Source organism: Aythya fuligula, chromosome 6, assembly GCF_009819795.1.
Source record: "Aythya fuligula isolate bAytFul2 chromosome 6, bAytFul2.pri, whole genome shotgun sequence".
NCBI classification, from domain to species: domain Eukaryota; kingdom Metazoa; phylum Chordata; class Aves; order Anseriformes; family Anatidae; genus Aythya; species Aythya fuligula.
The window spans coordinates 9,453,539-9,480,638 of NC_045564.1; the positions used below are offsets into that span (position 1 = coordinate 9,453,539).

The window sequence follows — 27,100 nt, forward strand, 5'->3', positions numbered from 1 at the left end:
TTGACATAACACAGGAAACAGTACTTATTGATTTCATATCAATGGAGCTAATCACCTCAACCTCTGAGCTACAAAATCCATTTATAAATCTGAGGAAGCATAAATAACTCTGAGGCTAGCTCACTTACTGAAGGACTGAGCTTTCATTTACAATTCCCTGGGATTTCTGAGTGATGTTTCTTGTCCGTAGGACCATCGATTCTCTGTACAGGGAACTAGTGGAAGAAGGAGTACTAATAAAACCCAAGACTGTGTATCTCTCCGATTACATTGGTAAAGTACACCTTTTACAGCTAACATGGTGTTTAATCTAACCAAATCTCAAGCCATTCAAGGTTCACTAACCCCTATTTCCAGTCAAGAATGAGTTCAAGAGTAATTACACTTTCAGGACTTTCCAACATGAATATCTAAAAGCATGTATGCAAATCAAGTCTGTTTCTTATTGGTGCTTTGTGCCTTTCACTTCTGCTTCTGAAACCAGGGCCTGTTTGCAGAGCTGGTACTTGGCCCCAAGCACTAGCACCTGGAGGCCTTGAATGTTTCTGGATGTCACAAGCAACTTGGCGGTGTAATAGGACATCCTTTAAGGAGCACTGCTCAGGCACCAAGACACCACAAGTATAATAGACTGGGGGTCATAATTCATCCTGAGTATTTCCAAGAGAGCAGCAAAAATCATGTCCTTACCATCTGCTCATTCAGCAGAGAAAATTCACCCCTTACCTCCAGCTCCCTGAACACCCCTCAGCCTTGAGGCAGTGCTTTGAGGCATGTCTGGGCCTTGATTTGAATGAAATGCATCTCTGCCTCGTTCTGCATTTCAGAAGTTGCCCCATTGTTGCCTTCAGCTGCAGGTAACATCAGCCTGGGTTCTCCACAGAGCTATAAAACCCACTTGCAGGCTTCACAGGGGGCCTGCCACCATCTCCAAAAGCATTTGATGGTATGTAGTAAGATCACAGCAACCTCAGTTGTGTCAAGGATCACCATTATTATTTGAATTTGCAGACATCCAGAAGCTACAAAGCCATTGGCTGTTAGTACAGCATGTACGTGAGCCAGAAAAGCTGCATTCTTGCATATCACTTCTAAGTTCCATGTTTATAAACTCTTAGAAGCAACAGTTGCTGCCTTTAGGGTCCCTGCCCATTCTGTTGAAGGCTGAATTAATAGGTATTCTATTTTATGCTCATTAAAAAGCATGAAGCACAGTAATGGAAGCTTTTCATTATTTCTTCATTCACCCAGCCAGTACTGTCTGTCCTTCTCAAGGTCACTTCTGGCCAGACATTCCCTGCTGCAGATGTTTTGAAAGCACATCCTAGCCAGTGGATAATGATTTACAGCTGGTAACATCAAACCTGGAAGTGGGCTGAGATGTCCTTGGGCCACCTTCCCTTGACCCTGAGGTTTGAAGCCCTGGCTCCTCTGCAGCAACACAAGGGCTGCTCCACGTTTCATAGGCAACACTCACCTCCCAGCAGCAGCAGATGTTAGGCATAAAAGTGACGTCCACATCACTCCCTTACCCCCATGACAGGTCCCCTGCGTGTCACAGCACGGGCACTAGCATACCAGGCAGCAAGAAGCAGCCCAGGCTGCCAACCCGGCTACTCCCCACACCAAAATCAGGCATGCTTAAGCTGCCAGAAGATACAGAAGGTATTTAAAGCTGGCCTGGGTTTTGGACCTGGCTTTTTTAAATATCAAAAGCCTCCTTTTAAAATTACAAAGGGACAGTCAAAGCTTCTAGATAAATAGGTCCTCAACTGCTCTGCTCTTACAGGGCTGGAGCCTAAGGAAGGTCACTCCCTCCCAGTTCCTGGGAAAAGGACAAAGAGTGGAATTGTGCTCCACAGCAAGTAAAAAGCACCAAAATGTCCCTCTCTATGACAAACTGACATCACTGAACTAATTTTCTTGGTGACCTTATCTAAATTAGTCAGAGAATATCCACTGTGATTTATGTTCAGTTGCAATTAAACCCTTTGATGCCTTCTAATTAAATCTGTGAAGATTAATTCCTATCCAGTTCTTTTGATTTCTCCTTAAATAAAAGATAAAACCTGAAATGAATTTTATTCTTCAAAAGGGGAGGGTGCAGTTGTACCAAGGCTCCTCTACCTTTTGCCCCAAATCACAGCTCCACTTCTGCACTTGCCACTGCTGATTTACCTCTTGTTGCAGAGAGCTCTAGTGCTTTCCCTTTTCGTCTCCAAAAAAACACTGTATCCTATTATTTGTATGCTATTATTTTTCACCAATATTCACCATAATGACATGTAATTTATGCTAAAAATAGCCACCATGTTGTCACAACAAGTTTTCTTGCTTGTGGCCCATCCTTTTGGCTCTTTGCTTTCTAACACATCTTCTGTATGGACTTTGACAGGTCCAGCAATGTGATTATGGCTCTGTAACAAGAGCTGAGGCAAGATTAGATCGCTTGAGTTCATATCAGTGATTTTCCATTTCCTTGGTGTTTTTTTTTTTTTTTTTTTTTTTGAACAAAAAAGGTGAACTGCAAAGCAAGATCCCCATCAAATTAGGTGAAGCACTTAAATGTCTCACATAGTGAGAAGCTGAGATGTGACGCAGCCCAGGGAAAAGCTTGTTAAAATATCTTTTCCCCTTTTTGAAATCCTTTTGATAGAGTGTGGTTCACTGGGATTCCAGCCCTGCAAAATCCCAAATCTAGAAATCCTTTGCCAGCAGTGTGATTTATGGTGCTACTAATGATTCTTTTCCACAAAGTTTCTTTAAAAGGTTATTTGAGACTGACTGAATGCCTTCCACAATCTGGTTAGCAGGGAAAGTCCAGAGTGTTTAATGTCATTTTCCTTCTTTCAGTTCACCTTTCAGATTTCTTGGGGCCACATTCCACAACGATATTGCCCTGGTCGAGTCCCCGTCCCTTGACAGGGCAGGGTTTGCTGAGAGCACGCAGTATTGGTATTCCGTGGTAGTTTTTCATTACCTGAGTTATGCATTTTATAACAATGCAGTGTCACATTTATTAAGCCCATGCTTCCTCCCTACAGGCGAGTACAGCTATCTGGGGACTACACTTCGTCAGGTAGATATAGAGCCGGTGCCCTCTCTTGCAGATGTCAGGCAGCTAATAGCGCTGTATGGGATATTGCCATTAGGTAAGAGCACAGCAAAAATTACTGGAGGGCAGAATACAGTGGTTTTGCTTCCTGTCACTAACATGCATTTTTACTGGCTTTGACAGGGCTTGATTAATCGTAATCTAAAGCATTTTGTAGTATAATTGTTTTTCAATTAAGCGTTCCGAGTGAAGACCGTATCATTTTAATAGTGCATAAAGGAGCTTGCACATGCTATTGTCAGGTATTGCATTTCCATACCATCTCTGCTCGCATGTTAACAGTTTGTGAATGGCAGCACATAAAAGGAAATCACTTGGGAAAGATAATAGCTAAAACAAGCTCCAGTGATCAAAATTAATCAAGTTAAGGGAAGGGCTAAGGTTGCAATTTACCTTTTACAAGCTGGCTAATGTTACTCAGCACTAAACAATGCAATCATTTAAAGAATTAGTCTGAATACATTTTGGACATCAGAGAGAACACTTAAATGCCCTTGCAGTTTTAATGCCAGACTTAAGCAACATCTAACAACGCTGTGCTGGGTTGTTTGCTTTTAACATAAAACCTACCCCCATATTTTACTTGGGAATGGCATTAAGCCAAGCTCTACTGATTGCAAGAAGTGCCTGTCTCAAGGGCCTCTACTTGCACTTCACTAGCATCATTTTCCATTTGTGATTTGATTTTGAGGGAGATTTTAACTAGGCATATCCTCCCCCAGGCTGTGTCACTTTCTGCTCATCACCTCTACAGGGGAAAACAACTAACATTCCTTGCCTCCCCTTCTGGGGAATGCATCAAGTGACAGAGCCTTCTCCCCAGACACACACGCTTTCCAAAAAGAAGTGCTCAGGCTGTTCAGGACACACTCTGGGGCTCTCCTCAGGTATTCCCACATGAAGAGCCAGGTTATCAAACGTGATGCTAGCAACACCAGTGAAGTTCTTTCCATCCCAAGCCTTCTTTTGGTTTGGGGTAAGCCCTCAGGGACTGGCCATAAGCTTCACCACGATCAGTTGCAAGATTCAGCAGTTATCCCTTTCTGCACTGATTCAGTGTGGTATTTCACCTATCTGATAACTCCAAGGTTATGTTTAACACCGTCTAATCTAATGAAATCAAGCCCCAAGACACTCCCCAAGGCAGGAGGAATGAGCCCTTAAGTTTCGCACTATTAAATTAGCAAAAAAAAAAAAAAAATAAGGAGAGGAGACCCTGGACTAGTGAGAGCGTATTTGCAATAGCAATTTGAAAAATGCCTTGAGGGGAAAAAAAAAAGTGCCTGAGCCAAAACAAAATCAAAGGAATGGTTTCACCTTTAGGACAATACATTATGAATGGCATTTTACTTAATTAGTCTCAGAATTAGTTAATTATATGATTGTGTATGTGTAGAAGTAAAAGTTTCCTCAATTTTCACCTGATGTCAAGGGAAGTCCCAGCTTAAATGGCATTGAGAAAATTATAAGCAGCTGAAAGTAGAAATAATTGTAAAAGATACTTCATCTTAAGCCACAGAGGAGTCTGCTGCACCCCTCATAATAAATCTATGTTTTGTACCAATCTATTACAATTATACAACCAAATATTAAAGGCTGTGCGGCTGACAACTTCACTACATCCTGCACAGTGCTGAAATAATGGCATTCATCTCAGCTCTCAGTTCATTGCCATTTATTTGGAACATTAAGCCATTAGGGCACAGACACACAGCCCAATTGATTTATTGTTAAATACTGCTCTTACCTAGCTGCCCCCTTATTCCCATCCCCTTCTTTAAAGTTCTTAAAGTTGAGAGTTCCTCCTTACCTTCACATACATGGGGGACTTTTCCAGGCTAATCTCCCTCAGAAACACACCAACGCCTTTGGAGCTAGTTTCTCCCACTAATCCCGTACTTTGGGAGACATCAAAAGCCTTCAGAAGTGGATGCACACACACCATTTCAAAACTGACTTTATAACAATCACCACTACCAACAGGATTATTATTTACTTTTTTTTTTTTTTTAACACCGAGACAGTGATTTTGCTGTGGTGTGGGTATGGATGAAGCATCTCATATTTCCTGCGTGCTTCCACCTCTGGAGTTTCACCGGGGCTTTACTGTAACAGTGCTGTAAAGTACCTAAATGATACAATGGCAGCACTGCAGGGAAGACAAGGTACCACCATCAACCACCTAAATCGCTCTCTATGTCTGTTTTCACAACACAGATTTCCACTAAGCTTTCCCAGGTGATGGAGCAGATTTCTTACAGCCCAGAATGAATTTACCTGGAGCAGCTATTGAAACAGATTTCAAAATGCTGAGCACTCACTACTGGCAGAGCAAGTAAAGCGTAGCAGTCCTGGCATTTGCTCACCCAAATAAAATTAAGGGAACAGGAAAAGATCCTCTTTCTCCCAGCAGATATATTTTACCTGCTCTGCCACGTGCAGCTGCCATACTCCAGCTGGAGAATAGCATTTGCTCCTCTGCAGATGAGCTGACACCACACAGCAGCAGTGCTTAGAAAAGATATCAGCAGTGAAGGATTTTGGAGTAGAGCTAGCCTAAGTGACAAATGGTCAGTCTTCAATACTCACTGAACAGTAACAGCATTTAAGAGGAAAAATGTCCAAAAATGGAGGCACAGACAGAAGGCAGAGGAGAGAAAGTAAAATACGTGGTAACATCTGGTTTCAAAATCACTGACAAATGCAGCCGTAATAGATAGTCCCATTAGTTTGTTTTCTCTAAAACTGGGGGAGCTGGAAAGTGTCGTTTCAGACAGCAGGAAGGAATTCTGCTAGTACTATGTGCAGCAGGAATCTGTGCCCAAGGCCAATAGCAGAAAGTGAAGACTTGCTCTGACAACAAATGCCAAGCATAAAGCCACAGGTACATCTGATTATATGTCTGTCTAACAGCTGATGGAGTTCGGTAACAACTGCGGTGTAACTGAAAGCAAGTGTCCCCGTGCAGAGCACCAGGCTTGTCTGTACACATCCACATACAGCAGTGTCATTTCAGCACTCTTATCTCAGAAATCTGCCAGTGAAGTAGTGTTCTTTTAACCCACATAGATTTAGAGCTAACATTTGCCTATCCAAAGGTACAAGTAGGGATGGCTGGGTTTTGCTGCAAACAGGGATGTTAGCTGAAGGGGCCACAGTTATCGTTATACACAAGTTCACTCCAGAGCACTTGTGCTACATTAATGAAACAATGAATTCGCATTATAAAATATTTACTGTGAATAAAAAAAAGTAGAACCATTCCATTACCCTTATGGCAGACTTAAATGAAAGCAATAATAGTGCCATATGACTTTTTACAGGTTCCCAAACAGTTCATGAGAAGGCTCCTTTGGTGAAAGCCTTATTACTGGCTGGACCTGCTGGTGTTGGAAAGAAAATGCTGGTCGATGCCATCTGCACAGAAACAGGAGCCAACCTCTTCAATTTATCTGCTTCCAACATCGCTGGGAAATATCCAGGCAAGAGTGGCCTGCAAATGATGCTTCACATGGTTCTCAAGGTACCATTTTGTGTACTTCCCTGCAAAGTTGTTGCAGTTCATCACTTCTTTTATAGCACAAATAGGAAATTGTATGATAGTTCCTTCATACCGAACTCTGGTTTCAGCAGGTACACCATTCATATAGGATCCAAAGGGGTCCCAACCCAAATTTTAAACTGTCTTCTTGTTTTCAAGTCTTCAAAACCACTTGCTGACAGCCAGTGTGTGTGCCACTGTAGAGGATGTAATGCCCCTTGAGAAATTGCATATAGTAGCCATATTTTTCACATTAACATTTATGCAAGCTGTGTGTTGCCTCAAATATGAAAAGCATCATAGATAAAGAAAATTCTGTTCTCTGTTTATATGCACATCAGTCAGGAATGCTTGCCATGCAGCATTTAATCAAATACTAGACTAAGGGTGGTCAGAAGTTTCCTCTGGGACTATCGCTGCAAAACAGCTCTCCCCTGTACTGTACTGCTCTGTTTACCTATCAGCAAGCTTCTCAGAAGAGGGAATCTTAGTTCAGGATTACATTAGCAGAAATGTATGAGAAGTCTGGAAATGAAAGAAGGCGTATGAGCTGTGAAAAACATATCCCAAATCCTCATCAGAAAGGGAGACGCTATCCTGGCAGGATTTCTTCCACATTCTAAGTCCTCAGCATTTCTGCTAAGGAAGGAAGCTGGTAAACATTTCCAGAAGAAATACTCTTAAAAAGAAAAAACACAGCGCATACACTAGAAAAAGCCAAATGCAATATTTTTCCAGTGCCAGAGGCCTACTAAAAGGCTGTATTCAAATTGGCTTTCCCAGGGATTTATCAGCTGTATTTTATTAAGTCTAGTATTATAGCAGGTTCTCTGACAGGTGTCTCCATCTCCAGAAAAGACAGGTTTCTCAGTTAAAAGTAAAGCAATCCCCAAGGACCCCAATTTCTTCCTGGTCAGAGTAGTGCCTAAGGAAAAGCTGTGATGCTGTGATCATGGCCCTTTGATAACACTGGATCTAGCACTCCCTGTCACAAGCTAGTGCCATCAGACTGAACTAATACTCCCTCCCCTCCCTCCATTCTGCACATTTCACCCTTCTCCGCTCAGTTTCTGTGCCCTCATCAACAGCAAAGCACATGTCTGGCTGCAGGCACCGCACACACACCATCCTTTCCATCATCCAGTCCCTGCTGGAGCACAAGGCATTTAAACACAGGAGAAAGGAGGGCAGTCTTTTTCACTCCTAAAAGGTTCCAGATGAAGATATTAAGGTGTGTTTTTTATATTCATCTACACATAATATACATTAGCTGGAACATATATAATATATATATATGCATACATGTTTGTATACATGTGTGTATAATCATAAAGATAGATGCTTAAAAACCCTCATTTTTTTCCCAGATTACAGAAGATCAAATGTTACCATTATCCAACACCTCCTCCAAAATTAGTGAGAAGCAATCCAAGCTTACATATACTTCTCTACTGTAGTTCCTGCAAAAGTAGCAATGACAGTTCAGGGCACCTGCATAATGTACTAGGATAGAAGTTGCTCAGAGTCAATCACATGGAATAAAGGCTGTCCAGGCACTTGCTTATCAAAAGGTGACTCATTCCAGCTGCAACAGCAGTACTGCTCCACACTCCACTCCCTTAATAACAGAGCAAATAGCACAGCATAGTCTCTTCCCAAGGAATGCTCATCTTTGTGCTCTTTTCTCTGCAAGCTCATTTTGGCATAGCACCTGTCTTAGCATCATTCACATCAGCTACATTTTGTTTCCATTCTTGATTCCTTTGGTTGTTTGACCTCTCCCTGCCACCTTCTGTCCACATGGACACGTCACTAATTTGTCCCATCTGCTGATTATGCTCAGAGCCAGACTAGAAACAATCTTCCATCTACACAGCTAGCACTCTCAGGCTGCCACCACTCAAGTTACAGTCCCTCTTCACCTGGTTTTGAAGATGCTAAGTGTCATTTTCCTTGTCTTTGGGAAACTCAAGTCCCTACCAAGGCCACCTACTCCTCTTGTTTTACAATCAGTTGCTGTTTCTTTATAGTATGCAGTAATCCCATCCAGTTTGATAGTCCTGCACCTGGGACAGAATAACTTCATGCAAAAGTTTGGTCAAGTTATTTCTTGACTAATGAGCTGAAACTCTTTGAGAGATCTCCATCCTACCTGTCATCTCAGTCAACTACCAAGTCAGCTCCCACCTTTGATTTGGTCTATGATACCAGTTGCCATGGCTCACAGCTGCTTATGCTGTGCCCTTCATGTCCTGGAGCCATATCCCCACAAACATCCACCTTCCTTCAAGTTTTTTCTGTGCAGCAACAGCTGAAAGTTATCTGGCAACAGTCAGAGCACTGACACACTAAGTATGCCATCACACTGAGCAGTACTGTCATAATAATCCTTATTCTCCTACTGCTCTGTGGCCATCTATTATGCTTCCAGTAGTGCTCAGAATCCACCTTTTACAGCTGCTAGCACTATCAAGTCCTGTGCTCTAAAGCAGTACAGAAACTGGATTATACTCTTAGACATCGTTTTCTTAATCAGTTTTGATTAACTGAGAATATCAAGCAAGAAGGAAAAGGAAACCTTTATATTCTTATTTGCAGGTGTCCACTGTTACCTGAGCTACAGCAAATGCAAGACAAACACATATTGCAATTTCTTTGACATTAGAAACATGAAATACTTTCCTGCAAAAAGCTATTTTCACCCATGGTGAAAATATCAGGTATACATACTTGCTTTATTGTAAGACTACAATAGAGTGGTATGTACAGCATACAAGCCATGAAAGCAAATGGTATCCTGCAGCTGACATGCAGTCTGAGAGCTGTAAATATAAAATGCTACTGTCAGATCTACTGCAGTACACCTCGTTGAAGTGCTTTGCATGCAGATGATTACTGAAGGATTCACCTGATCTCTATAATCGGAGACTACTGGCCTTTTTTTTTTTTTTTTTTTTTGCAAACAGCAACTGTGAATGTTGTCAAGCAAGCTTTCTGCTCCAGCTCTCTCCAGAAGTGCCTTATGTGAGCTAGCGAAGCCTACAGTTGTAAGTGAATGACAGGAAACATGGCAGTTATGTTTCTGTTATCATACAACCCATGTAACCACTGTTAAACACCAGGATTTACTAAATATGAATTAATGGTGCTCTGTGATAGAGGTGAAGTAACCCTGCATTTTCATTTACTTATCATATCAGCAAACAACAGAGTTTCTATAATGAAAGGAAACTCTGGAGAGCATAAAATGACCATCAGGAAACTTTCTGTCCATAACAGAGTGTTGAGTGCTGGCAGTTGTTTTGTGGGAGACACCCTAAACAAGTGAACAGCACTGGAAAAAATGAAGCTTTAATTTGTTTCAGATGCAAGAGCCAAATTCATCCCCCACTCCCCGTATTTCTGGGAGGAGACTTGCAAGAGACATACCAGCCCTGATCCAAAAAAGAAACTTGTGTTACTCAAAGCAGGCATTTTAAATGTCATATGGAGGAAATGACTTCTCATACCAGAACAGGAAAACACCAACATTTCAATCTGCCTATTCAAAGGAAATGTAGGGAAGATTAATATTGAATAGGAAAGCTATTGAAAGAAGCTGGAACACCAGGCCCAAGCTCTTGTGTCCTCCATAAAGACAAAGTCCACCAGGTCAACTGTGCTTCTGAGAAGAAAAGATCGGTCTCTAACATCCAAATAATTCCCTGCAGTTCTCAAAACGAATCTCATCCTTCAAGCACAAACCAGAACATCCTGGAATCTCTCATTTAAGCCACATTTTCCATTTACTGAGCCAGCTTGAGCTCAAATGGAGCTTTCTGCCAGCTTGTACCAACCAAGGGCTTGGCTCTCCCCTGTTCCCATCAAGGCACAAACACAGCTGCAGCAGTGCTACAGCTTACAGAAAGGGTATGAAGGAAGATAGTGAGGTAAACAAACTAAGGGAAATCCAGAAAGGATCATGGAGAAAACACAGAAGGCTGATTCAGTGACACAGAGGTGTTAAAACACAGGTAGTTCACAGGGCTTAACTCCAAGGCAATAAAAGCCACAAGCACTGGTCTTCCATTAGCAGCCATAAGGCAGCCATCAGGTTAATCACTGCCAGAGTGAGACAAGCCCTCTTTCAGCAGGGCCACAGCAACAGAAAGCACATTGTGCAGAAAAGCCACACACGGGAAAGGGTTATGAGTGCAACACTGACCAGGCTAAAAGGTTGGGAAAGCAGTGGTCAGGAGGAAATACCAGCACAGAAATCGTGTATGTGTATCGACAGCTCAGCGTATGCTGTGCAGCCGCCTGTACTGAAGGAGTGTTACAGTGCTGCACAAGTATTTCAACACCGTCATTAGGAGACTGCATTATCAGGCTATTTGGTTATGCTGTTTAGCAGATAATACTGAATAAAAGTGTTATACTAAAAAAAAGATTGAGCTTATCCAAATCCAAATTATATAATCCTTGCATTTAGAAGCAAGGATTTTGAAATCTAGTACACTGTCAAAAATCTCTATTTAGGGCCAAAAATTACCCTTTCATTACATTTCATTACAACTGAAATTTGGAATAGCACCCTCAGCCTTTCTTCCAGCTGTCCAGAGCAATACTTTTATCTTGGTGTAGTGCAGCCTGCTAGAAGCCCAGGCACTGGAAGCCCCCGGAAGCAATGAACATCACCAGTGCTCAATTTGACTTATTTCCATGACAGAAGCTTTACACTGCTACTCTAACATTGAAAAATTCATTGCATCCTGTTAGAAAGTATTTATAGTTATTTTTCCTCTCTGTGAAGCCAGAGTACATTGGCATCATCCCTGTAGTACTGAAATACTTGCTCCTGCAGTTAAAGTCTGATCAGAGATTTCAACATCTCTGCTTTAGCTGTTTTGGAGCATTTCTGTGAATATAAACTTCAGATCAAGCAGTTTTCAGCAACAAATTCATCTTCAGGAAAACTTAGACTTGCATCTTTTAGCAAAATTCCTTCAAGTTTAACCAAAACCTTCAAGTTCGGAAGAGCTGTGAGCATACAGCCCCTGCTAGAATCAGGTTTCTGTACTTTGATGTGTACTGATTTCACTATTAAACTCTGGCCCTCAGGTGTGAAAAAGTTAACCCAAGTTAACAAAAATGCCGATTGACCTTTGTATATTGACAGACAGCAAGAAAAGACTCTCTCAATAATTTCCTGGAAGAGCAAATGAAGCCTCCATTGCTCAGTGCTGACCGTCAGACAGCAGCTTCCAGCACAGACCGCTGCTGAGTCAGTGCAGTATTAGAAGGGTTAAAGAGCCATCTACTGGCAGCTCCAACAAACTGGAGAATGCAGCAAAGCTAATAACATTTCAATTACAAATTAATTATGTACAGTGCATTTAATTATCCATGGATTCAAACTGTCCATGGATAATTCAAATGAAGCACTTTCACGGGGATGTGCAGTCTGCTACTTATCTGCCAACAATGTAAATTAGATGCTGATAGATTCTGGGTGCCTGATCTGGCAATAGGAAGATGACTGAAAAGCAGCATGCTGACTTCAGTTACATTAGCACCTACCAATGCCAGGAAAATAGATTCAGGCCACTTTATAGATTTAAGTCATTGCCTTAAAACAGAAAGCCCAGAAAAAATACCTGTTTAAGAGCCAGCCAGAACTGAGCTTCTTCATTGCATTTCCACATAATTGGTGGGGAAAAAAGGGGACAAAAAAAAAAAAAGAGGACAACAAAAGGTGTGAAAATACTGAACGTTTTTCCTTAAGAGTTAAAATGAAACCGTAGGCTGATTAAAACCTTCAGGCTCCATTTTAGAGAGCTGCTAACCACTGAAATCACCTCTGAGCCAAATGGGGAAGTTCTGCATCTCCAGACTGCAGCAGCCCCATGGAAGAAACGACATGGTTCCCTTTGAAGTACCTGAGCAGAGCTCAATCCCTGCCAAAAGCTCCAACAGCCTCGGTAGCCTCCCCCACCCCAATTCTCCTTGTCACATCACACTGCAGCATCAGACACACAGGTATGGAGGAAACACTGCAGAACAGCTACACTGCTCCCCAGACTTCGTACAGATGCAGCACCTCTCAGAGCAAAACACACAGTGCTTCTCTACATTGACTTAAACTGAGCAGTAACCCGTGTCAGTATCTGAGACATCACCAGGGTCATGAACATGAACAACAAGAGGAGAATGCATCACAGCAAGAGCAGATCCCATGGTGACAGAGTCTACCAGGGTGGTAACGCATGCACACGCAGCTGGTAAACTTGACTAGACAGCATGCCACTAGCCCAAACCCCAGCCAGGGAAAAGTAGGTTTCAAGGGGAGCAGTCTCACCTTACCTCAACTGACCTCCTCCCCAGGCACACACAGACAACAAAAGTGAAAAATTTATTGTTATCTTATGCTTCAGAAGGTAAAGAGAAGCATTAGAAACATCAGGAGAGCCCAGGTGATAGCCCATACATTAGCAGTACTGAATTTAGTAAGGAATTCTGAGTCAATTTCCACACATTAAAACAGATTTCAGAGTCAGTACGTGAAATGCAAATATTGTTCTTTAAGAAGGCACAAGTTTCTTTTAGCAACTAATCTACAGCTTACCTTTTTCTTCCCAAATTTTAATTATCCAAAGAACACCCATCACACCACCATTGCTACATGACCACTACAACATTACTCTTCTCTGCTTGCCTCCAGACGTATTTATAAGCTGCCATGTGCTGACTGAATTCACCTGCAAGTGCAAATCAGTGGGGCTGATTTGCATTTTCTGCAGGTGTCTGAGCCCTTAGATAACAGGATACTCAGCAGAAAAACCTGTGTCTAAGGCTGCTGCACAGTTCAATTCAATGAAAACCCTAAGCTTGCTCTCTCCACTGTACCTGTATGCAGGCTTAGGAATATAAAACAGACCTCTGAAAATAGATAAATAGAAGATAGATAAAAATCATCTGACCTTAAAAGGGCAGTTAGTATTGCTGTACTATTTTAATCCATCATTTTATTCAAGCTTGCATACTCAATACGTTGCAGGACTGAGAAGTTACCCTTTACAGTTTTACACACAGATAAATGTTCACAGAACTGCCTAGGCGCACATATCCGTTTTTGCAGGATATTCATATTATTTTTCATGATATGATGCACTGTTTTCTTTAATCCCCGTTATTAATGCTAAATAGTCCCAGCTTTCTAACAGAAGAGAAAGCTTTATTTTCCTTGATGAAGCCATTCTGAACTCGGAGGTACCACTTGACATACTCTAGGGCTGACATGAGACATGTAGCTGCAAATAAAGTGCCACATGCCAAAGACGGCATTGTTTCCACCTCACCCCATCAGCAGCACAGCAGAGCAAGTAAATTTAACAGCTTTTATCCACTATTCTTTTCCGCTGTCTTCCGTCCATTTTTACTGTACAGGCACACACGCACTCTTGGTGTTTTTGAAACGTGTCCATAAAAATGAACTGTGGGGCTTAAAGGGAAGATGTTCATGACTTAATTCTTCCTGCACTGTCTGTCAATCAAACACTAGGCTTATGATAAATACAACCTATGGATTTTGTATGCTTCCTTCCTGGAAACAGCAGCTTCAACTGGGCAAAAAAAAAAAAAAAAAAAAAAAAAAAAAAAGGAAAGAAAAGAAAAAAAAAAATCAGGAGAGAAGAATGCTGCCTCGTTACCCATTGACTCCTCCAGCCATCACTTCTGTTGCTGAGCAAAGCAGCAGAGCTCAGAAGAGCCACTGGAAAGTGATTAAAATTTGGCAGTAGAATGTCTAAACCACTGGCGTTTCTATAGCAATAGGGAGAGTGCAAGATGTGAAAAAGCCTGTAGCATTGCTGCCATCCTGCTGTGAACCAGAGGTATAGTGCTCTCACTTTGGAGCTGGAAAGCCCAATTCTACAGACCCCCCTTCAAATTTAACAGGCTCCATTTTAATTCCTTGGATAACTGCAAATTAAATGCTATGTTGTAAGCCAGAAGATTGCATACCAGCCTATTTTACCGAAAGATGAGCATTCAGTAGCCACATCGTGCCTCTCTCCCCATCTGTTTTGACCTCAGAAACCTGGGGAAGGATCCTATGGGCAACCAGCGTAAAGCTGCTGGTGGTCTGCTTGCCACTGACCTCCAAGTCCAGGTTTTAGCAGCTGAATTTGGGTTGGGAAATGCAGCACAAGCATAGCAGTCAGCATGATCTGATTTGGGTTGGGTTCTCCACGTTAGATTCCTAAACAGAAACTGTTTGATTTGCCAGGTCTACTGAGCAGAGCCAGTGCTATCCATGAGTGCTGAACGTTCCCAGAAAAAAAAAAAGTAAACCAAGCTAATTTTAACTGCTGAAATATGGATTCAAAAGCATAATTACAGGCACCCGGGTATGAAATTGTAGCCATTTTAATCAACTTCTTGCGTCCTCTCTCCCATTTTCTCTTAGGTGGCTAAGCAGCTGCAGCCTTCAGTCGTGTGGATTGGAGAGACAGAAAAAACATTTTATAAATCAGTGCCGAAGGCTGAAGAACAGGTGAGTTGCTCCCTTTTTATTTCAGTGCAGATAATTTCTCCTGTTGCCTTACAGCAGACACAAAGGAACAGGTGTATTTCTTAGCTTAGCACATACCAATATGACCAGACCTGCCAAAGCTTGCTTGTTAATAGCTTGTCTCACTAACATTTTTTTTTTTTCTTTTAAGAGAGTCTTGTGACCTCTTGGGGGCTCTTAAGAAGTCACATTTCTCTCCTACACACCCGTACTTGCTTTATTTAAAAATAGTCCAGTCGCTGCTCATCAGTGCACTGAAAAGCAGAAGAGAATAATGGAGAATTTCAAAATATGAGGAGAGAAACTAAAAGTTAGGATGAGCTTAAATTGTTCAGCTCTATTAATTTGAGAAATTGGATGGAGCCAAAGTGAACAATAAAGGAACAAGGATAAATTTCCACTGTGAAAACAAAGAGCATATATTAAATAGTTATGTTTACAGATTATTTTCGTTGGACTCCCAGGAGTCCCATTTCCATTGCTTCCATTCCTTCCTGTCTTGTGTAGCTTCCCCACTAGAAAGAAAATTAAAACACTGCCCAATAGGCACGGCAACTCAGCAACCACAGCAGAGAGCAATTCCCCTGAAATCCTGATTAGGTTCATGCTGCTTGCAAAATATTTTGATTTTAGAACTCCATGTGAAAAATTAAACCTTTTTTCCTAAGGCAAGTCCTGCGTGTCTAGGCTACGTGATGGACACACACCTGGTGTTTTGGAAGACCTCATCACCTTGGATGTGGCTGTTAACTTCTGTGAGGGCTGCACAAGCTGATGGGTGTGCACTGATCGATGCCCTCTGGTGGTCCTTACACCAAAAACAAACCTTTCTCTTCAGCTCAAATTTTCACAGCATGTGCAGATGAGGATTCAAATTAAAACTAGGGACCAAAGATTGCCTGGCTCACTCATGATTTTTAACTGTTTTGAAAGCCTCCAGTGAGGAAAAATTTCTCCCCGTGCCCTCCTCAGAGTCAGGGATATCACCCCTGTCCCTGCAATCCAATCACTAGATCTGCAGGTATTTAATGAAATGTCTCCTCTGCACTTGGTGCGAGTGGGGGGCTCCAGGCTTGGAGTCACTCATGTCCCACTTACCTCACAGCATAACCAATATTCGGAGCCAGGGAGCATGAAAGAGGAGGGACAGGCAGAGGCAACTGGCAGTATGGGGAGCCTTCCCTAGGAGCACTCAGGAGAGGTGGGCTTTGGAGAAGACGAGCTAAATTCAGCCCTCAGAAGCTGGAGGGACTGGAAGTGACTTTACTAATCCCAGCATGACATTTCTGGTACCGTGACTGAGAACCTGGTAAAAAGACAACTCAAATTCTTCAAATGCCCACTCAAAAATAGTCTCTCTCCAATCCTCTGTAAGGGATGCAAAGCAGTCAAATATCAAATATGTTATGGTAACCCAGTTGCCAAGGATGATGTGCAAGCAGTTCAGCCACTCATACTTACGCAAATAAGGGTCACCTTCACAAATCACCCCACTTTTCTCCAGCTCAGGTGCACATGATGGCTGAGATCCTGGCTTGCCTGTTTGACAGCTTCTCTGGCTGCTGATATATTTCTTTCAAGGCGGAGGAGATATTATTAGCTTTCAGTACATATCCATTGAATGTGTGCACTGTGGACACACATCAGTTTCAAAGTGTAACAGGAGCTGCTGGCACACAACTGCCAGTCTATCTTAGTAGGCTTAACACGAGAGTGGAACTTTTCACTTGTGTCTGGAACTGGCACAGCCATTTAAAATTTTAAAATTAAGATGAGCACATCTAACAAACCATGAATTAGTGCTAGCAAACCATGAATTAGTGCGAATCTGTGGATATTATGTCATCCAAAAACTTGATGTTCGAAATGTAAGGAATAAATTAGGACTTATTTTCATAAGTAAGGGGTGAAAAAGGAAGCAGACAATTAAAAAAAAAAAAAAAAAAACACTCTGCATTTTCTAATAGAGTCTATTTTCACAGCAGAAGACATCTTATTAACATTAGGAAGGCTTGTCTGAAATTGAGGAAAGATTTCTCAGGTACCTGCTTACTATATAGTAAAAATCACAAGGTGACCCAGTGAAAGGTTTTCAAGTGAGTGTGACTGACTTAGATGTTAAGTCTCAATCATTTCTGGAGAGGCTTCTGAGTCATTAGACTTTTCTGAATACAATATACCACCCTAACCCATTTATTCAGTTATGCCTTTGTTAACTGTAGAGCGACATCACAGCAATTTGATGAATCTTCTCCAACCAATACTCACTTGAGCATTACCAAATGTAACTATCCAATAAGAAGTTTTGCTCAACAGTCATCTGTTCTGTAAACAGTAGTTCAATTTTTATAATAAGGTCAAACAGTATTTATCACAAAGAAATGAATGTTGAGTTCAAAGAGCTTGTGTTCCTGGGTTAGAGTCTCAGCAAACTAAAATGACAGCAGAAATCAGGGAGCATATCTTTCACATTTAAAACACCAGTAAGGGTTGGTAGATCATAAAGTCCAAGAGCTGTGAGAATTCCAGACAAGGTTACACACCCAGGTAATTTTTCTATCTGTTAAGATTCATCAGGTGCACAGGTCCAAGCAATATTTCTCCTTGAACTGGAAGTCAGGCTTTCCTGCTTTAAATGAGTTGTTGCTTCCTTCCTGCTTTTCAATAAGAGGACCAGCAGATGCACTAGTAAAAGACACAAGCACCCAAACCCACAAATACATAGGCAGAAATCAACTCGAATTGCAGAAGACAAAGGCTTTCTACTTAGGTTGAGAATCTAGTCTGTTTATACTAAATGCAAATAGACTTCTGAAAAAGAGCCCAAAATCCCATTGTATATAACATGTCTATGTCCAATGTACATGTCTATGTTACTTATATCTAACATAGTTTCACCTCATTCACTCTAAATTGTCAGTCTTAATAACAATTCTTGCCTCCTTGTGTTTACATGTACACTCTGAAGATGAGCCCAAAACGTCTGGAAAAGATTCTCCCCAAATTCCTTAAGGCTTTGAAAGCACAGGACAGAGTGCTGCTAGTGGGAACCACCAGACGTCCCTTCGATGCTAATCTCAAACCTTTCTGCAAAGTTTACCAGAAAATTATTATGATTCCTAGGCCTGACTATGCTTCAAGATTTGGCAAGTATTTCAAATCATTGTGATAATTACTACTGCTTAACATCCATGTTTATTGTCTGGTTATCATCAGAATTGTTTTTAAATATAGTTTGTACCCCAAGTACTTCTCAGTTCTGGATAATTTAAGTAATACAGGAACACACTACCCCAAAGATCAGATATTAAGAGTGGAAGCTGGGAAAATGGTTTAAAATGCTCTCCTGTGGTGACTAACATTTCTTCTCAAGTTTTTGTTTAGAGTGCATTGAAATCAGCCCAAGCTGTTTTTTTTTTTTTTTTTTCAGTAAATGAATGATAGGATTCTGTTTCAGTGCACATTTTCTATTTTAAGCTTTTCTTTTTACACAGGGAATTTCTGTTGTTCCTATCTAGTTTCCAAATTCTAAACAATACATTTTTGGGCCTCTCCATAAACAGAACAATGTCTGGATGATTGGGTTTTGTTGCTATCAAATTCCATTTTTGAACTTACAGATCATGAGGGACATTGTAGAGACATCCAAGATTTTGCATTTCTAGCCTACCAAATGTTTACAGTGGTAGACAGGCCCTCCCAAGGTCTGTTAAATTCATTGGGTACCAGCAATGCTGCGAGTCAAAGCTTCTAAGGAGAACTGTGCCTTTTGTTCAACCAACTTACGTGGCTAGGAAAAAAGACAAACTTTTAAGCATGGAAGTTTGTCTTCAGGTTTGAACTGCCTTGCAGTCTGAAATAGCTAAGCATTGACTAGGATGAAATGTTCCAAATTAAACTTAATAATGTGAATCAATTACTGCAAGAAAAATGGTAGTTGTTCACATCCTTCAGAAGTGGCTGGCAGATGGGCTTTTGTTCCCAGAAGTATGTATTTTTTTCTGGTTATATCATGTGATTTAATACACTTCTCCGGGTACTATGGATTCTAGATGTGGGGACTTGTAAAAAGAAGGGCTTTTCAGGTTCAGTCTAAAGATGATGTGGAAAAAAGATTTAGGACTATTCACAACGATACCAAACACTTCTAAGTTAGGACTCTCAGTGGTGCATTTCTCCTACCGGCAGCTGCTAGCATGAATATCCCTGTTGATCATCAGATCAAGGAAAACACTCCTTTCATGCCACTGATCTCTGATGGATCACACCCCAGAAGAATACAGAATTAAAAGAAACCACATTCAGTTCAGGGACCTCACTACACAACTGCACTCTGAGTAAACCAGACAATATTACTCCACATACTCACCTTATTACAAAATGATGCAACTGTATTGTGAAGTCCATTTTTGTAGTGCCTTTCGTGGAGGCAGCCAAGGTATAGAGATGATGTGTGTTTGGGCAAGCTTAAGACAGGTTTTGACTGCCTAGCGCATTGTAAATCTCTCCCACATTCAATAATTTTCATAGTGTGGATGGGAAATGGTCTCTAAGCGAGCTAACATGTGTTTCATGTTACATTACAGCTCTGATAAATTACTAACAGATAAGGGACATGAGTAAGACCTAGAGAAAGGAGGTGATAGCATCTGAATTTAGCTAGTTCACTGTTGGGGATTCAACCTGTCACATTCTGGGATTCTCACCACTAATTTGAAGTCACAAAAAGGGCCAGCCAAAGGGATTTCAACTTGCAAACTTCAGAAAGCCCCCAAAAAGTTAACTCTTGACATTTTAAAGCAGATTAAACTTGTAGTTTTAATTATCTGACATTGTCCCATTTAAGTGCCTGGCTTTTTCTTTAGCTTACACCTTCCCTGAAGTTCAGTTGAAATAAGATACTAACAGTACGGAGCACTCACCTTCCTATTGTGACAATTTCCAGTGCCTGACACCCAATTTGAGAACTAAAGAAACCTATTTGGGCAGAAAAGCCATGGCGTAACAAACATTCATAGCCACTGTGCACAAACTTTATGTGTTCACTACAACCCTTTGTTTTGCTACAAACCAGAATACTCCAATCTGTGCATGATGGAAACTGCAAGCATACAATGGAAATCAGTAAACTGGGAGAGTCACGGTCCTCTCCTGGTTTCCTGCTATTAATCACCTGGTGGGTAATTATCTCATATTTATGCATGACCCTTCCTGCAAGATAAGCTGCAGCACCAAATACACAGCTATGCAGAAGCAGTGCTCGCTGTTGTGTGCATGAATTCCTCCATTATAAATCACTGATACGACCAATAGTTATTGAGCATGGTTATAAATCCAGTGGAAGATCACAGTTTGCCCAAGAGAAAAAGATAGTACAAAGTTGTCAATAGTTATGGGCACAAGTCCCTAAGTATCTACGCTACAATCCAAGGAAAAGTCAGGCAACTTTTCTCCATTACGTGACCGACCCAGCAGCCAGTAACATTAACTGTCCACCCAGTATTTTCATACTACATGTGAAACAAAGGATACTCAAACAAGCTCATCATCATTCAAGAACCTTTTAAAGGCCTTTATGCATGATTCTTGTTTCTTCCAAGTGCTTTCAATATAAAGCTTTAAAGGAAAGTATAGTGAGATGGTATGAAAGTTTTAATAAGCTTCTCTGAGACAGTCCATTACTTTACAAAGGGCAAAACAACAACACAAAACTTTTTACAACTATAACTTTATTTTGGTAAGGAAAATTTGAGGCACTCCACAAACATGTAAAAGCTCCGTGTCTCAGTGTTTCACATCTAAAAGATACAAACAGGTTCACCATTTAATTAAGCAAAATGCCAATCACAGAGAAATTTACACCTGGCATTTGCAACATGTGCTTGCATAGCTGGAGGCCTTTGGCTTCTAAACCAGACATTGAGTCCCCATAGCAGCCCTTGGTTCAGCAGGAGTCACCTGTGATCAGGGTCACAGAAATAAAAGCAGGCTGTTAATAAAGGCACTTCTCTCTGCACACACAAATGGGAAAATTCTGGACGAGCTCTCCCTCCATATACACGCAGGAATATTTAAGTAGTTCTTTCCATTTTCACACACATATCCACCTCACGTTATGTGCCCTTAATGACTTTCTGAAAGTACTGACTGGTAGCCAGCAATGGATCACTAATGGTTTAAGAACAGATGTGCCTAAAGGCCTCTATGCTGCAAATCTGTGGATGAAAGAAGCAGCAAATGAGAAAAAATTGAATCTTGGCTTCACTGACCGATACCTTTATTTCCCCAGTTCAATTTCCAAACCCAAAAGCAGCATTTCTCATGCTTTCCTTAGTGAATGTCTTTGGCATTCTCTCTTTTCCGGGTCCCGATGAGCAGTGTTATGGAAGCACATCATCCAGCAGAACGGAGGAGTGATCACCAACTTGCTGAACATAAGCTGCCTCGCGAAGGTGTCTGACGGTTTCACCCAGGGACACATCGTCCAGGTGGTGCGAGCTGTCCTGAGCGAGCTGCGCCTCCTGCAGATGCCCAGGAAGCCGCTGCGGACTGCCGAGTTCATGACTCCCCTGGCCAGACAGGACCCAGTGTACAGAGAGGAGGAGGAAACGTTTAAGGTGACGCTAAGAGCTATGTTAACCGGCTGTCTTTCATCGTCCCCTGTTGTGTCCTTGTCGGCACATTTGATCCAGGGACCTGCTAATTCTGCTGATGGGTTGGCACATCGCTGTTTGAGTGATGATGTATTGCTCGACGGCGCTGAGCACCCATCTCCCCCATTTTTGGATGTCTGGCAGCCCCGGCTGTTGGGCAGCTGGATGTGCCAGGCGAGTGGTGATTATTACAGGCAGCAGCTCTGCACAGGCAGCACGCCCGGCACACTGCGTTGCTGAACCTGCTGCCTGCACCCAGATCGTCACGAGCAGAGCAGCCCTCACATGCACGGGTAAACGATGCATGTGCTGGTGGCACGGTGCACTCATCCCTTTTGGCAGGCCTGGCTGTATTTTCTTGAGAAGGCAGAAATCTTGGGCATCTGGGATCTTCCGGGTGTTCCACACAGGGAGCAGGTCCTGTTTTTTAAAATTTTCTCAGACAGGAATTTTCTCATACAAGTTTTTGTGTAGGGGATTAAAAAAATAAATAAATTACTTTCTGCCTCAATTTCCACCCCCCAAGGCCATAAAGTTGGTGCACTACATGCACCTCAAATATACAGGGATCATCCTGCAGAGAGATACCTTTTCCACATGTAGCTCAGTAATAATTATTCTTCCCTAGACTAGGATTATTTTTATGCGGTGCTTAATTCTGCTTTCACTGTATTGCATTTGATTTTCCTAATAATGGGAACAGTTTATCAATCTCAACTACAGGTCTACAATTTATTTGCCATGGTAACTTCAGTGTAGCTTAGGGACAGTTGAACTGGGCTTGAACTAGCTCGCTGAGTACAGCACTAGAGCTTGAGGTGCTGACACCACAGGAAAATGGCACGATACTTGGCTGAGGCTCTAAAAGCCTACTAGCTGCTAGTAAAACCCTTGTCCACTGAGCAGGACGGCCCTGCTGTGCACCCAGGAGAGCTCAAGCCCGCACCAGGGGCCCCAAACGGGACAGAACTTGAGTACTAAAGCCAAGAGACCCTACAAAGGATATCTGGTCTCCCCACCCCTGCCAACTTTTACACAGACGTGCTTACAAACCCTTGAGTTCCCCTGGCTGAAAGGGTTTCTTCTCGTGCTGCTCGTTGAATGCCCTCTGGTTTTGAATCCCCACAGCGCCCTGCACAATAAACAGGATGTAGTTCCATGCAACTTTGTCCAAGTCTTCTTCCACGGCTAACCTAATGATAGTGCATATTTCTCCCAGCCCTGTTGAACGCTTTCCAATTTCCATTTTGAGCCATTTGGCTCGCTCAGCATAGGCAGCATTTGTGATATTTGGCAAATTACTCTTTTTTCCTCATGCTTCCTATCTAAACCAATATCTTTCCTCGGGGAAAGGCTAATGGTTCAGTGTTACAGCGAAGAAAAAGCTCATATCATTCCCAGCTCCAAGTAGTAATCCATTTGTAGCCTGAAACATGAGAGCTGGTACTTAAAGCAAGTTTAACTCGCAAATACTATTCCCCTTACTACAAATGTGCCTGTTTTGTACAGCACGGGTATGCAGACAGCACTTCATTTGAACACTGGTAAAATGATGCTGTTCTCAGTATCCCATGGCAATCATTTCCTTGCATTAATTAGAGCCCTTAAGAAAGTATTTCCTTTTATCTGTTTTAAATTTGTTTCCCTTAAATGTCATGGAACCCAGCCTCAGCACCTGTAATGTGGCACAGGGGAAGAGGATTGTCAAAATGGCCTGCGCATTAATTAACTCCAGGATCTTCATCTCGTCTCGCACAGAAGCCCCTCTTCCCGAGCCTCTAATCATTGCCATTGCTGGACCTCTTCTGTTGCTTTGCTTTGTCCCTTTTGAAGTGGGGTGGCTAAAACTTAAAGCGGCATTCAAAGCGAAGATTAGCGCTGTGATGAATCTTTGATTTCTATTCACTGGAAACATGAATCTCCCTGTTTGACATTTATATTCTGCCAGTGTTCCAAAATGAATATAAATAATGCAAAAATTTGTGATAATGTGATTTCTTCATCCAATTTACTTGAATTTCTGCCCCAATTATATATCTGCGGTTGTGAAATTGTAAGTTATTGCGCCAGGGTGATTGATAGAAATCCTTTTACAGACAGAGCAGTGGCCCTACGGGAGCAAAGGGTGGCCCAGCCAGCTCTGCCTGGCAGCGACAGGTACAAAATCCATGTGAGATGTAGGAAAGCCCATACTGAAGAGCTGTGGATGTCATCCCTCCAAGCAGTGAGGATTTTTAACTCTGCTCACAGGCAGGGCTCCTCTCCTCATGCTGCACTGAGGTCCTCAGCCAAGGCCACGGTGGTCAAAAACTGAGAGCACAACTTGCCTTTCGTTTCCCACTCATGCATGAAGGATCAGAAATAGCCATCTCCAGGCTTCTCCCTGCCCCATTCTGTCCCATCTGTGTCTCTTCTGATGGAGGAATGGGTTGGCTGTGTTTAGGACAGTGAAATCCATCTGACCACCATGCTGGGAGTGCAGGGTTTCCTCCCAGACACCTCCCGTCACACCACCAAGACGTGGGTGCGTGAGAGGTTGTGTGATGCTTTAATCCGTGGAGTCAGGGCTCTTGGAGGGGGAATGCTCAGTGGATTCAGGCAATTAGAGCAGAGATCAGCACTACAGCTGAACGTTTGACAGCTGTCAGGCTTCATTTACCTGCTGACAGTATTTAATCCACAGCACAAGAGGCACCAATAGGGTGACTGTCATCAGCCCCTTTCTGGGACTCAGGGAACCCTTGGACACCCACGGGGACCATCCAGGACTGGGAGAGGAACAAGGGCTCATCTTCCCTCTGTGCTTCCAAAACCTCTTCTCCCCAAAACTTCTCTCTCGCTGCTGTCCGTCTATATCACATAAACACAGAGCAGGAAACTGGACAAGGCGAATTCCTACGGGGAGCCTTATCAGGTTCAAGCTGGAGGCAGCATTTTGGATGGATCATATGGAAAGGACAGACTAAAAGGAATGTTATAGGTTGGGAGGGTTGGCAGAGACAGCAGCCCAAACAAAGGGCAGAGGAGACGCAGTGGTGGCATTGAATAGTAGTCTGTGGTCAGAGGAAAGACATTCATTCCTGGGGCAGCGTATGGATGAGTACGGCCAAGAGGGAATGCATTTTATCAGTCATGTCAGCACCTACTGGCATTTCATTCTCCGGCGTAGGCAGGACTTTGCTGATAAAGGTTCCTGTATGTACATGTGGGGAATGACGAGTCCCTGCACATTACTAATTTTAAAGCACTACCCTCTCCTTCATTTTACATGGTTTTAACATGGCCGAGAACTGCCTTGTTGACATTACAGCCCAGGAGCTTGGCAAGTTTGCAGAGCAACTGTACCAAAATCATTTACAAGTCACAGGACTGTGAACAGGCATCTGAAAGCAATAAACAGGTTTTTAATGTTTGGGGTTTGTTTTGTTTCTTAAGCTCTCTCATTGAAATAAAAACTGTCTGGATTGATTTGCAGAACCATGAGAAGCATATGCTTTGTCTACTGCCAAGTTCCAGACCAGAGGGGGTTTTGACAAGAGCTATATACCTCGGAAATAGGGTTGATCATAGAACTTCTAACATTTCCATAACTATAGCAACACAAATGGCCCGGCTAAGTATTACTGTTAATGAGACACACTTCAAGCGAGCAATTGCTATACTTCTTGTTATAACAATGTTCTCAAGAGATCTAAGGATTTCATTTCTGCTTCTCCACAAACCAGCCAGGATTTTAAGATTTTTGTAAGGAATGTCCCATTTTACTAGTAAAAAGTCTCTTAGACGTTCTTTCATGATTTTTTTTTTTTTTTTTAGTATTATTAAAACATACTCATGGTTTCTGATTCTCTAGGCTTGGTATGCCAAGACACCTCTGGGTAGAGCACGAAGCAGAGCGCTGGCAAAGAGTGAGAAAGCAGGAAAGGGAAAAACAAAATAAGAAAATGAAGGAAAAGAGAAAAACTAGCTTCCTCAAGACTTTTGCACACCAGTCACAGCTCTACTTCACCGAAAAGCGAGGAGACAATAGGAAAGCAGACACTTCAGAATAATGCATCGCAAGTTACAGCTACCCCAGGAAACAGAAGTCATTTCTGAATGTATTTTTAAAAGTTACAAAATAGGATGAGACATCAATGTGACATGTAGCTCTCAGAGGATAAAGAGTTAATGGCCACTGACTTGTTCAAGCATTATTTATTCTAAGAGGTTTTAGGGGGCAGAGGGGTTCATTACTCAGGACTGAAACATGCCATCAACTTTTAGGCTATCCTCATTTATTTCAGCAAGTAACTCTCCTTAAAAATTGATGTCACATTAATGTCTTTCATTACTTTAATATCCTATATGCTTTATAAAACTAACTGCTTTATATATCTGTAAGTCTAATGTGTTACAGTTCTCAATAAAACTATTACGGCTATAAAGACTGCTTTTTAATTGGGATGGATTATAAGACACTTAATGCAATCTACCAGAAGCTGAATATTTACATAGCCACATGAGGACCAGCACTTTTTCACTTTTTGATGCATCACAGAAAGCAACATTAAAAAGCAGAACAAGAGCAAAAGCAAACGGTGAGGTTAGGTTTAGTGGATGTCCTGAGTACAGTTTTGTAGTACAAAACCCTGTCCAATTATCTTGTTTGCCCAAACTGCAATGTATCTGTTGCTCAAAATAAATAAATAAATAAATAAATAAATAAATAAATAGATTATATGCAACAGAACAGCAGTGGTTATGGCATTGGGGAATATGGTCACAGAGCCTCAGCTTTCTAAAAGGTTGTTTCCTGCTGTGTTAAACCCAATCCAGCCCAGACTTCTTTAGCCTTTTCTTCTAAATCCAGTCCTGCAAGCTCTGTGTGTGCAAGGAACCCACTGGTGAGAGTCTACCTCAATACTTTCAGACTCCTGTGGGATCACAGCAGATGTTTCTGTGTTACTGGGCACATGGAGCACTGTGACTCGAATGCTGTCTTCACAGAAGGACCTGAGCCACTTGGAGGGGCAGATTCCCTGGTCCTGTGCTTTGACATAGCGTTTCCTACTCATTAGAGTGGGTTAGGCCTAAAGTCCAGCTATCACAAGGAGCAAGTTCAGGGAGCTAAGCCTGCTCAGAAACACAGAGCACCAAGTAGTCCGTGGTAGTATTTGGACAGGTATTTGTAAACAGATGCACCATGCACGCCCTGCAGTTACAGTTCACTTTGGGCGCAATTCTGGGTCACAGCAACT

The 27,100-nt window shown here is 42.1% G+C and overlaps 1 protein-coding gene across 1 annotated transcript in view; it reads left to right on the forward strand.

Moving 5' to 3' along the window:
- The window catches only part of IQCA1 (IQ motif containing with AAA domain 1), a 103,081-nt gene extending 77,281 nt beyond the window's left edge, over positions 1 to 25,800 (forward strand). Inside the window, exons 13-19 of the mRNA XM_032189977.1 lie at positions 191 to 273; positions 3,045 to 3,152; positions 6,439 to 6,638; positions 15,103 to 15,189; positions 18,176 to 18,353; positions 21,586 to 21,824; positions 25,714 to 25,800. Coding sequence (XP_032045868.1) covers positions 191 to 273; positions 3,045 to 3,152; positions 6,439 to 6,638; positions 15,103 to 15,189; positions 18,176 to 18,353; positions 21,586 to 21,824; positions 25,714 to 25,800 — 982 coding nt within the window. The remainder of the gene's footprint in view (positions 1 to 190; positions 274 to 3,044; positions 3,153 to 6,438; positions 6,639 to 15,102; positions 15,190 to 18,175; positions 18,354 to 21,585; positions 21,825 to 25,713) is intronic.
- Positions 25,801 to 27,100: the final 1,300 nt, after the last annotated feature.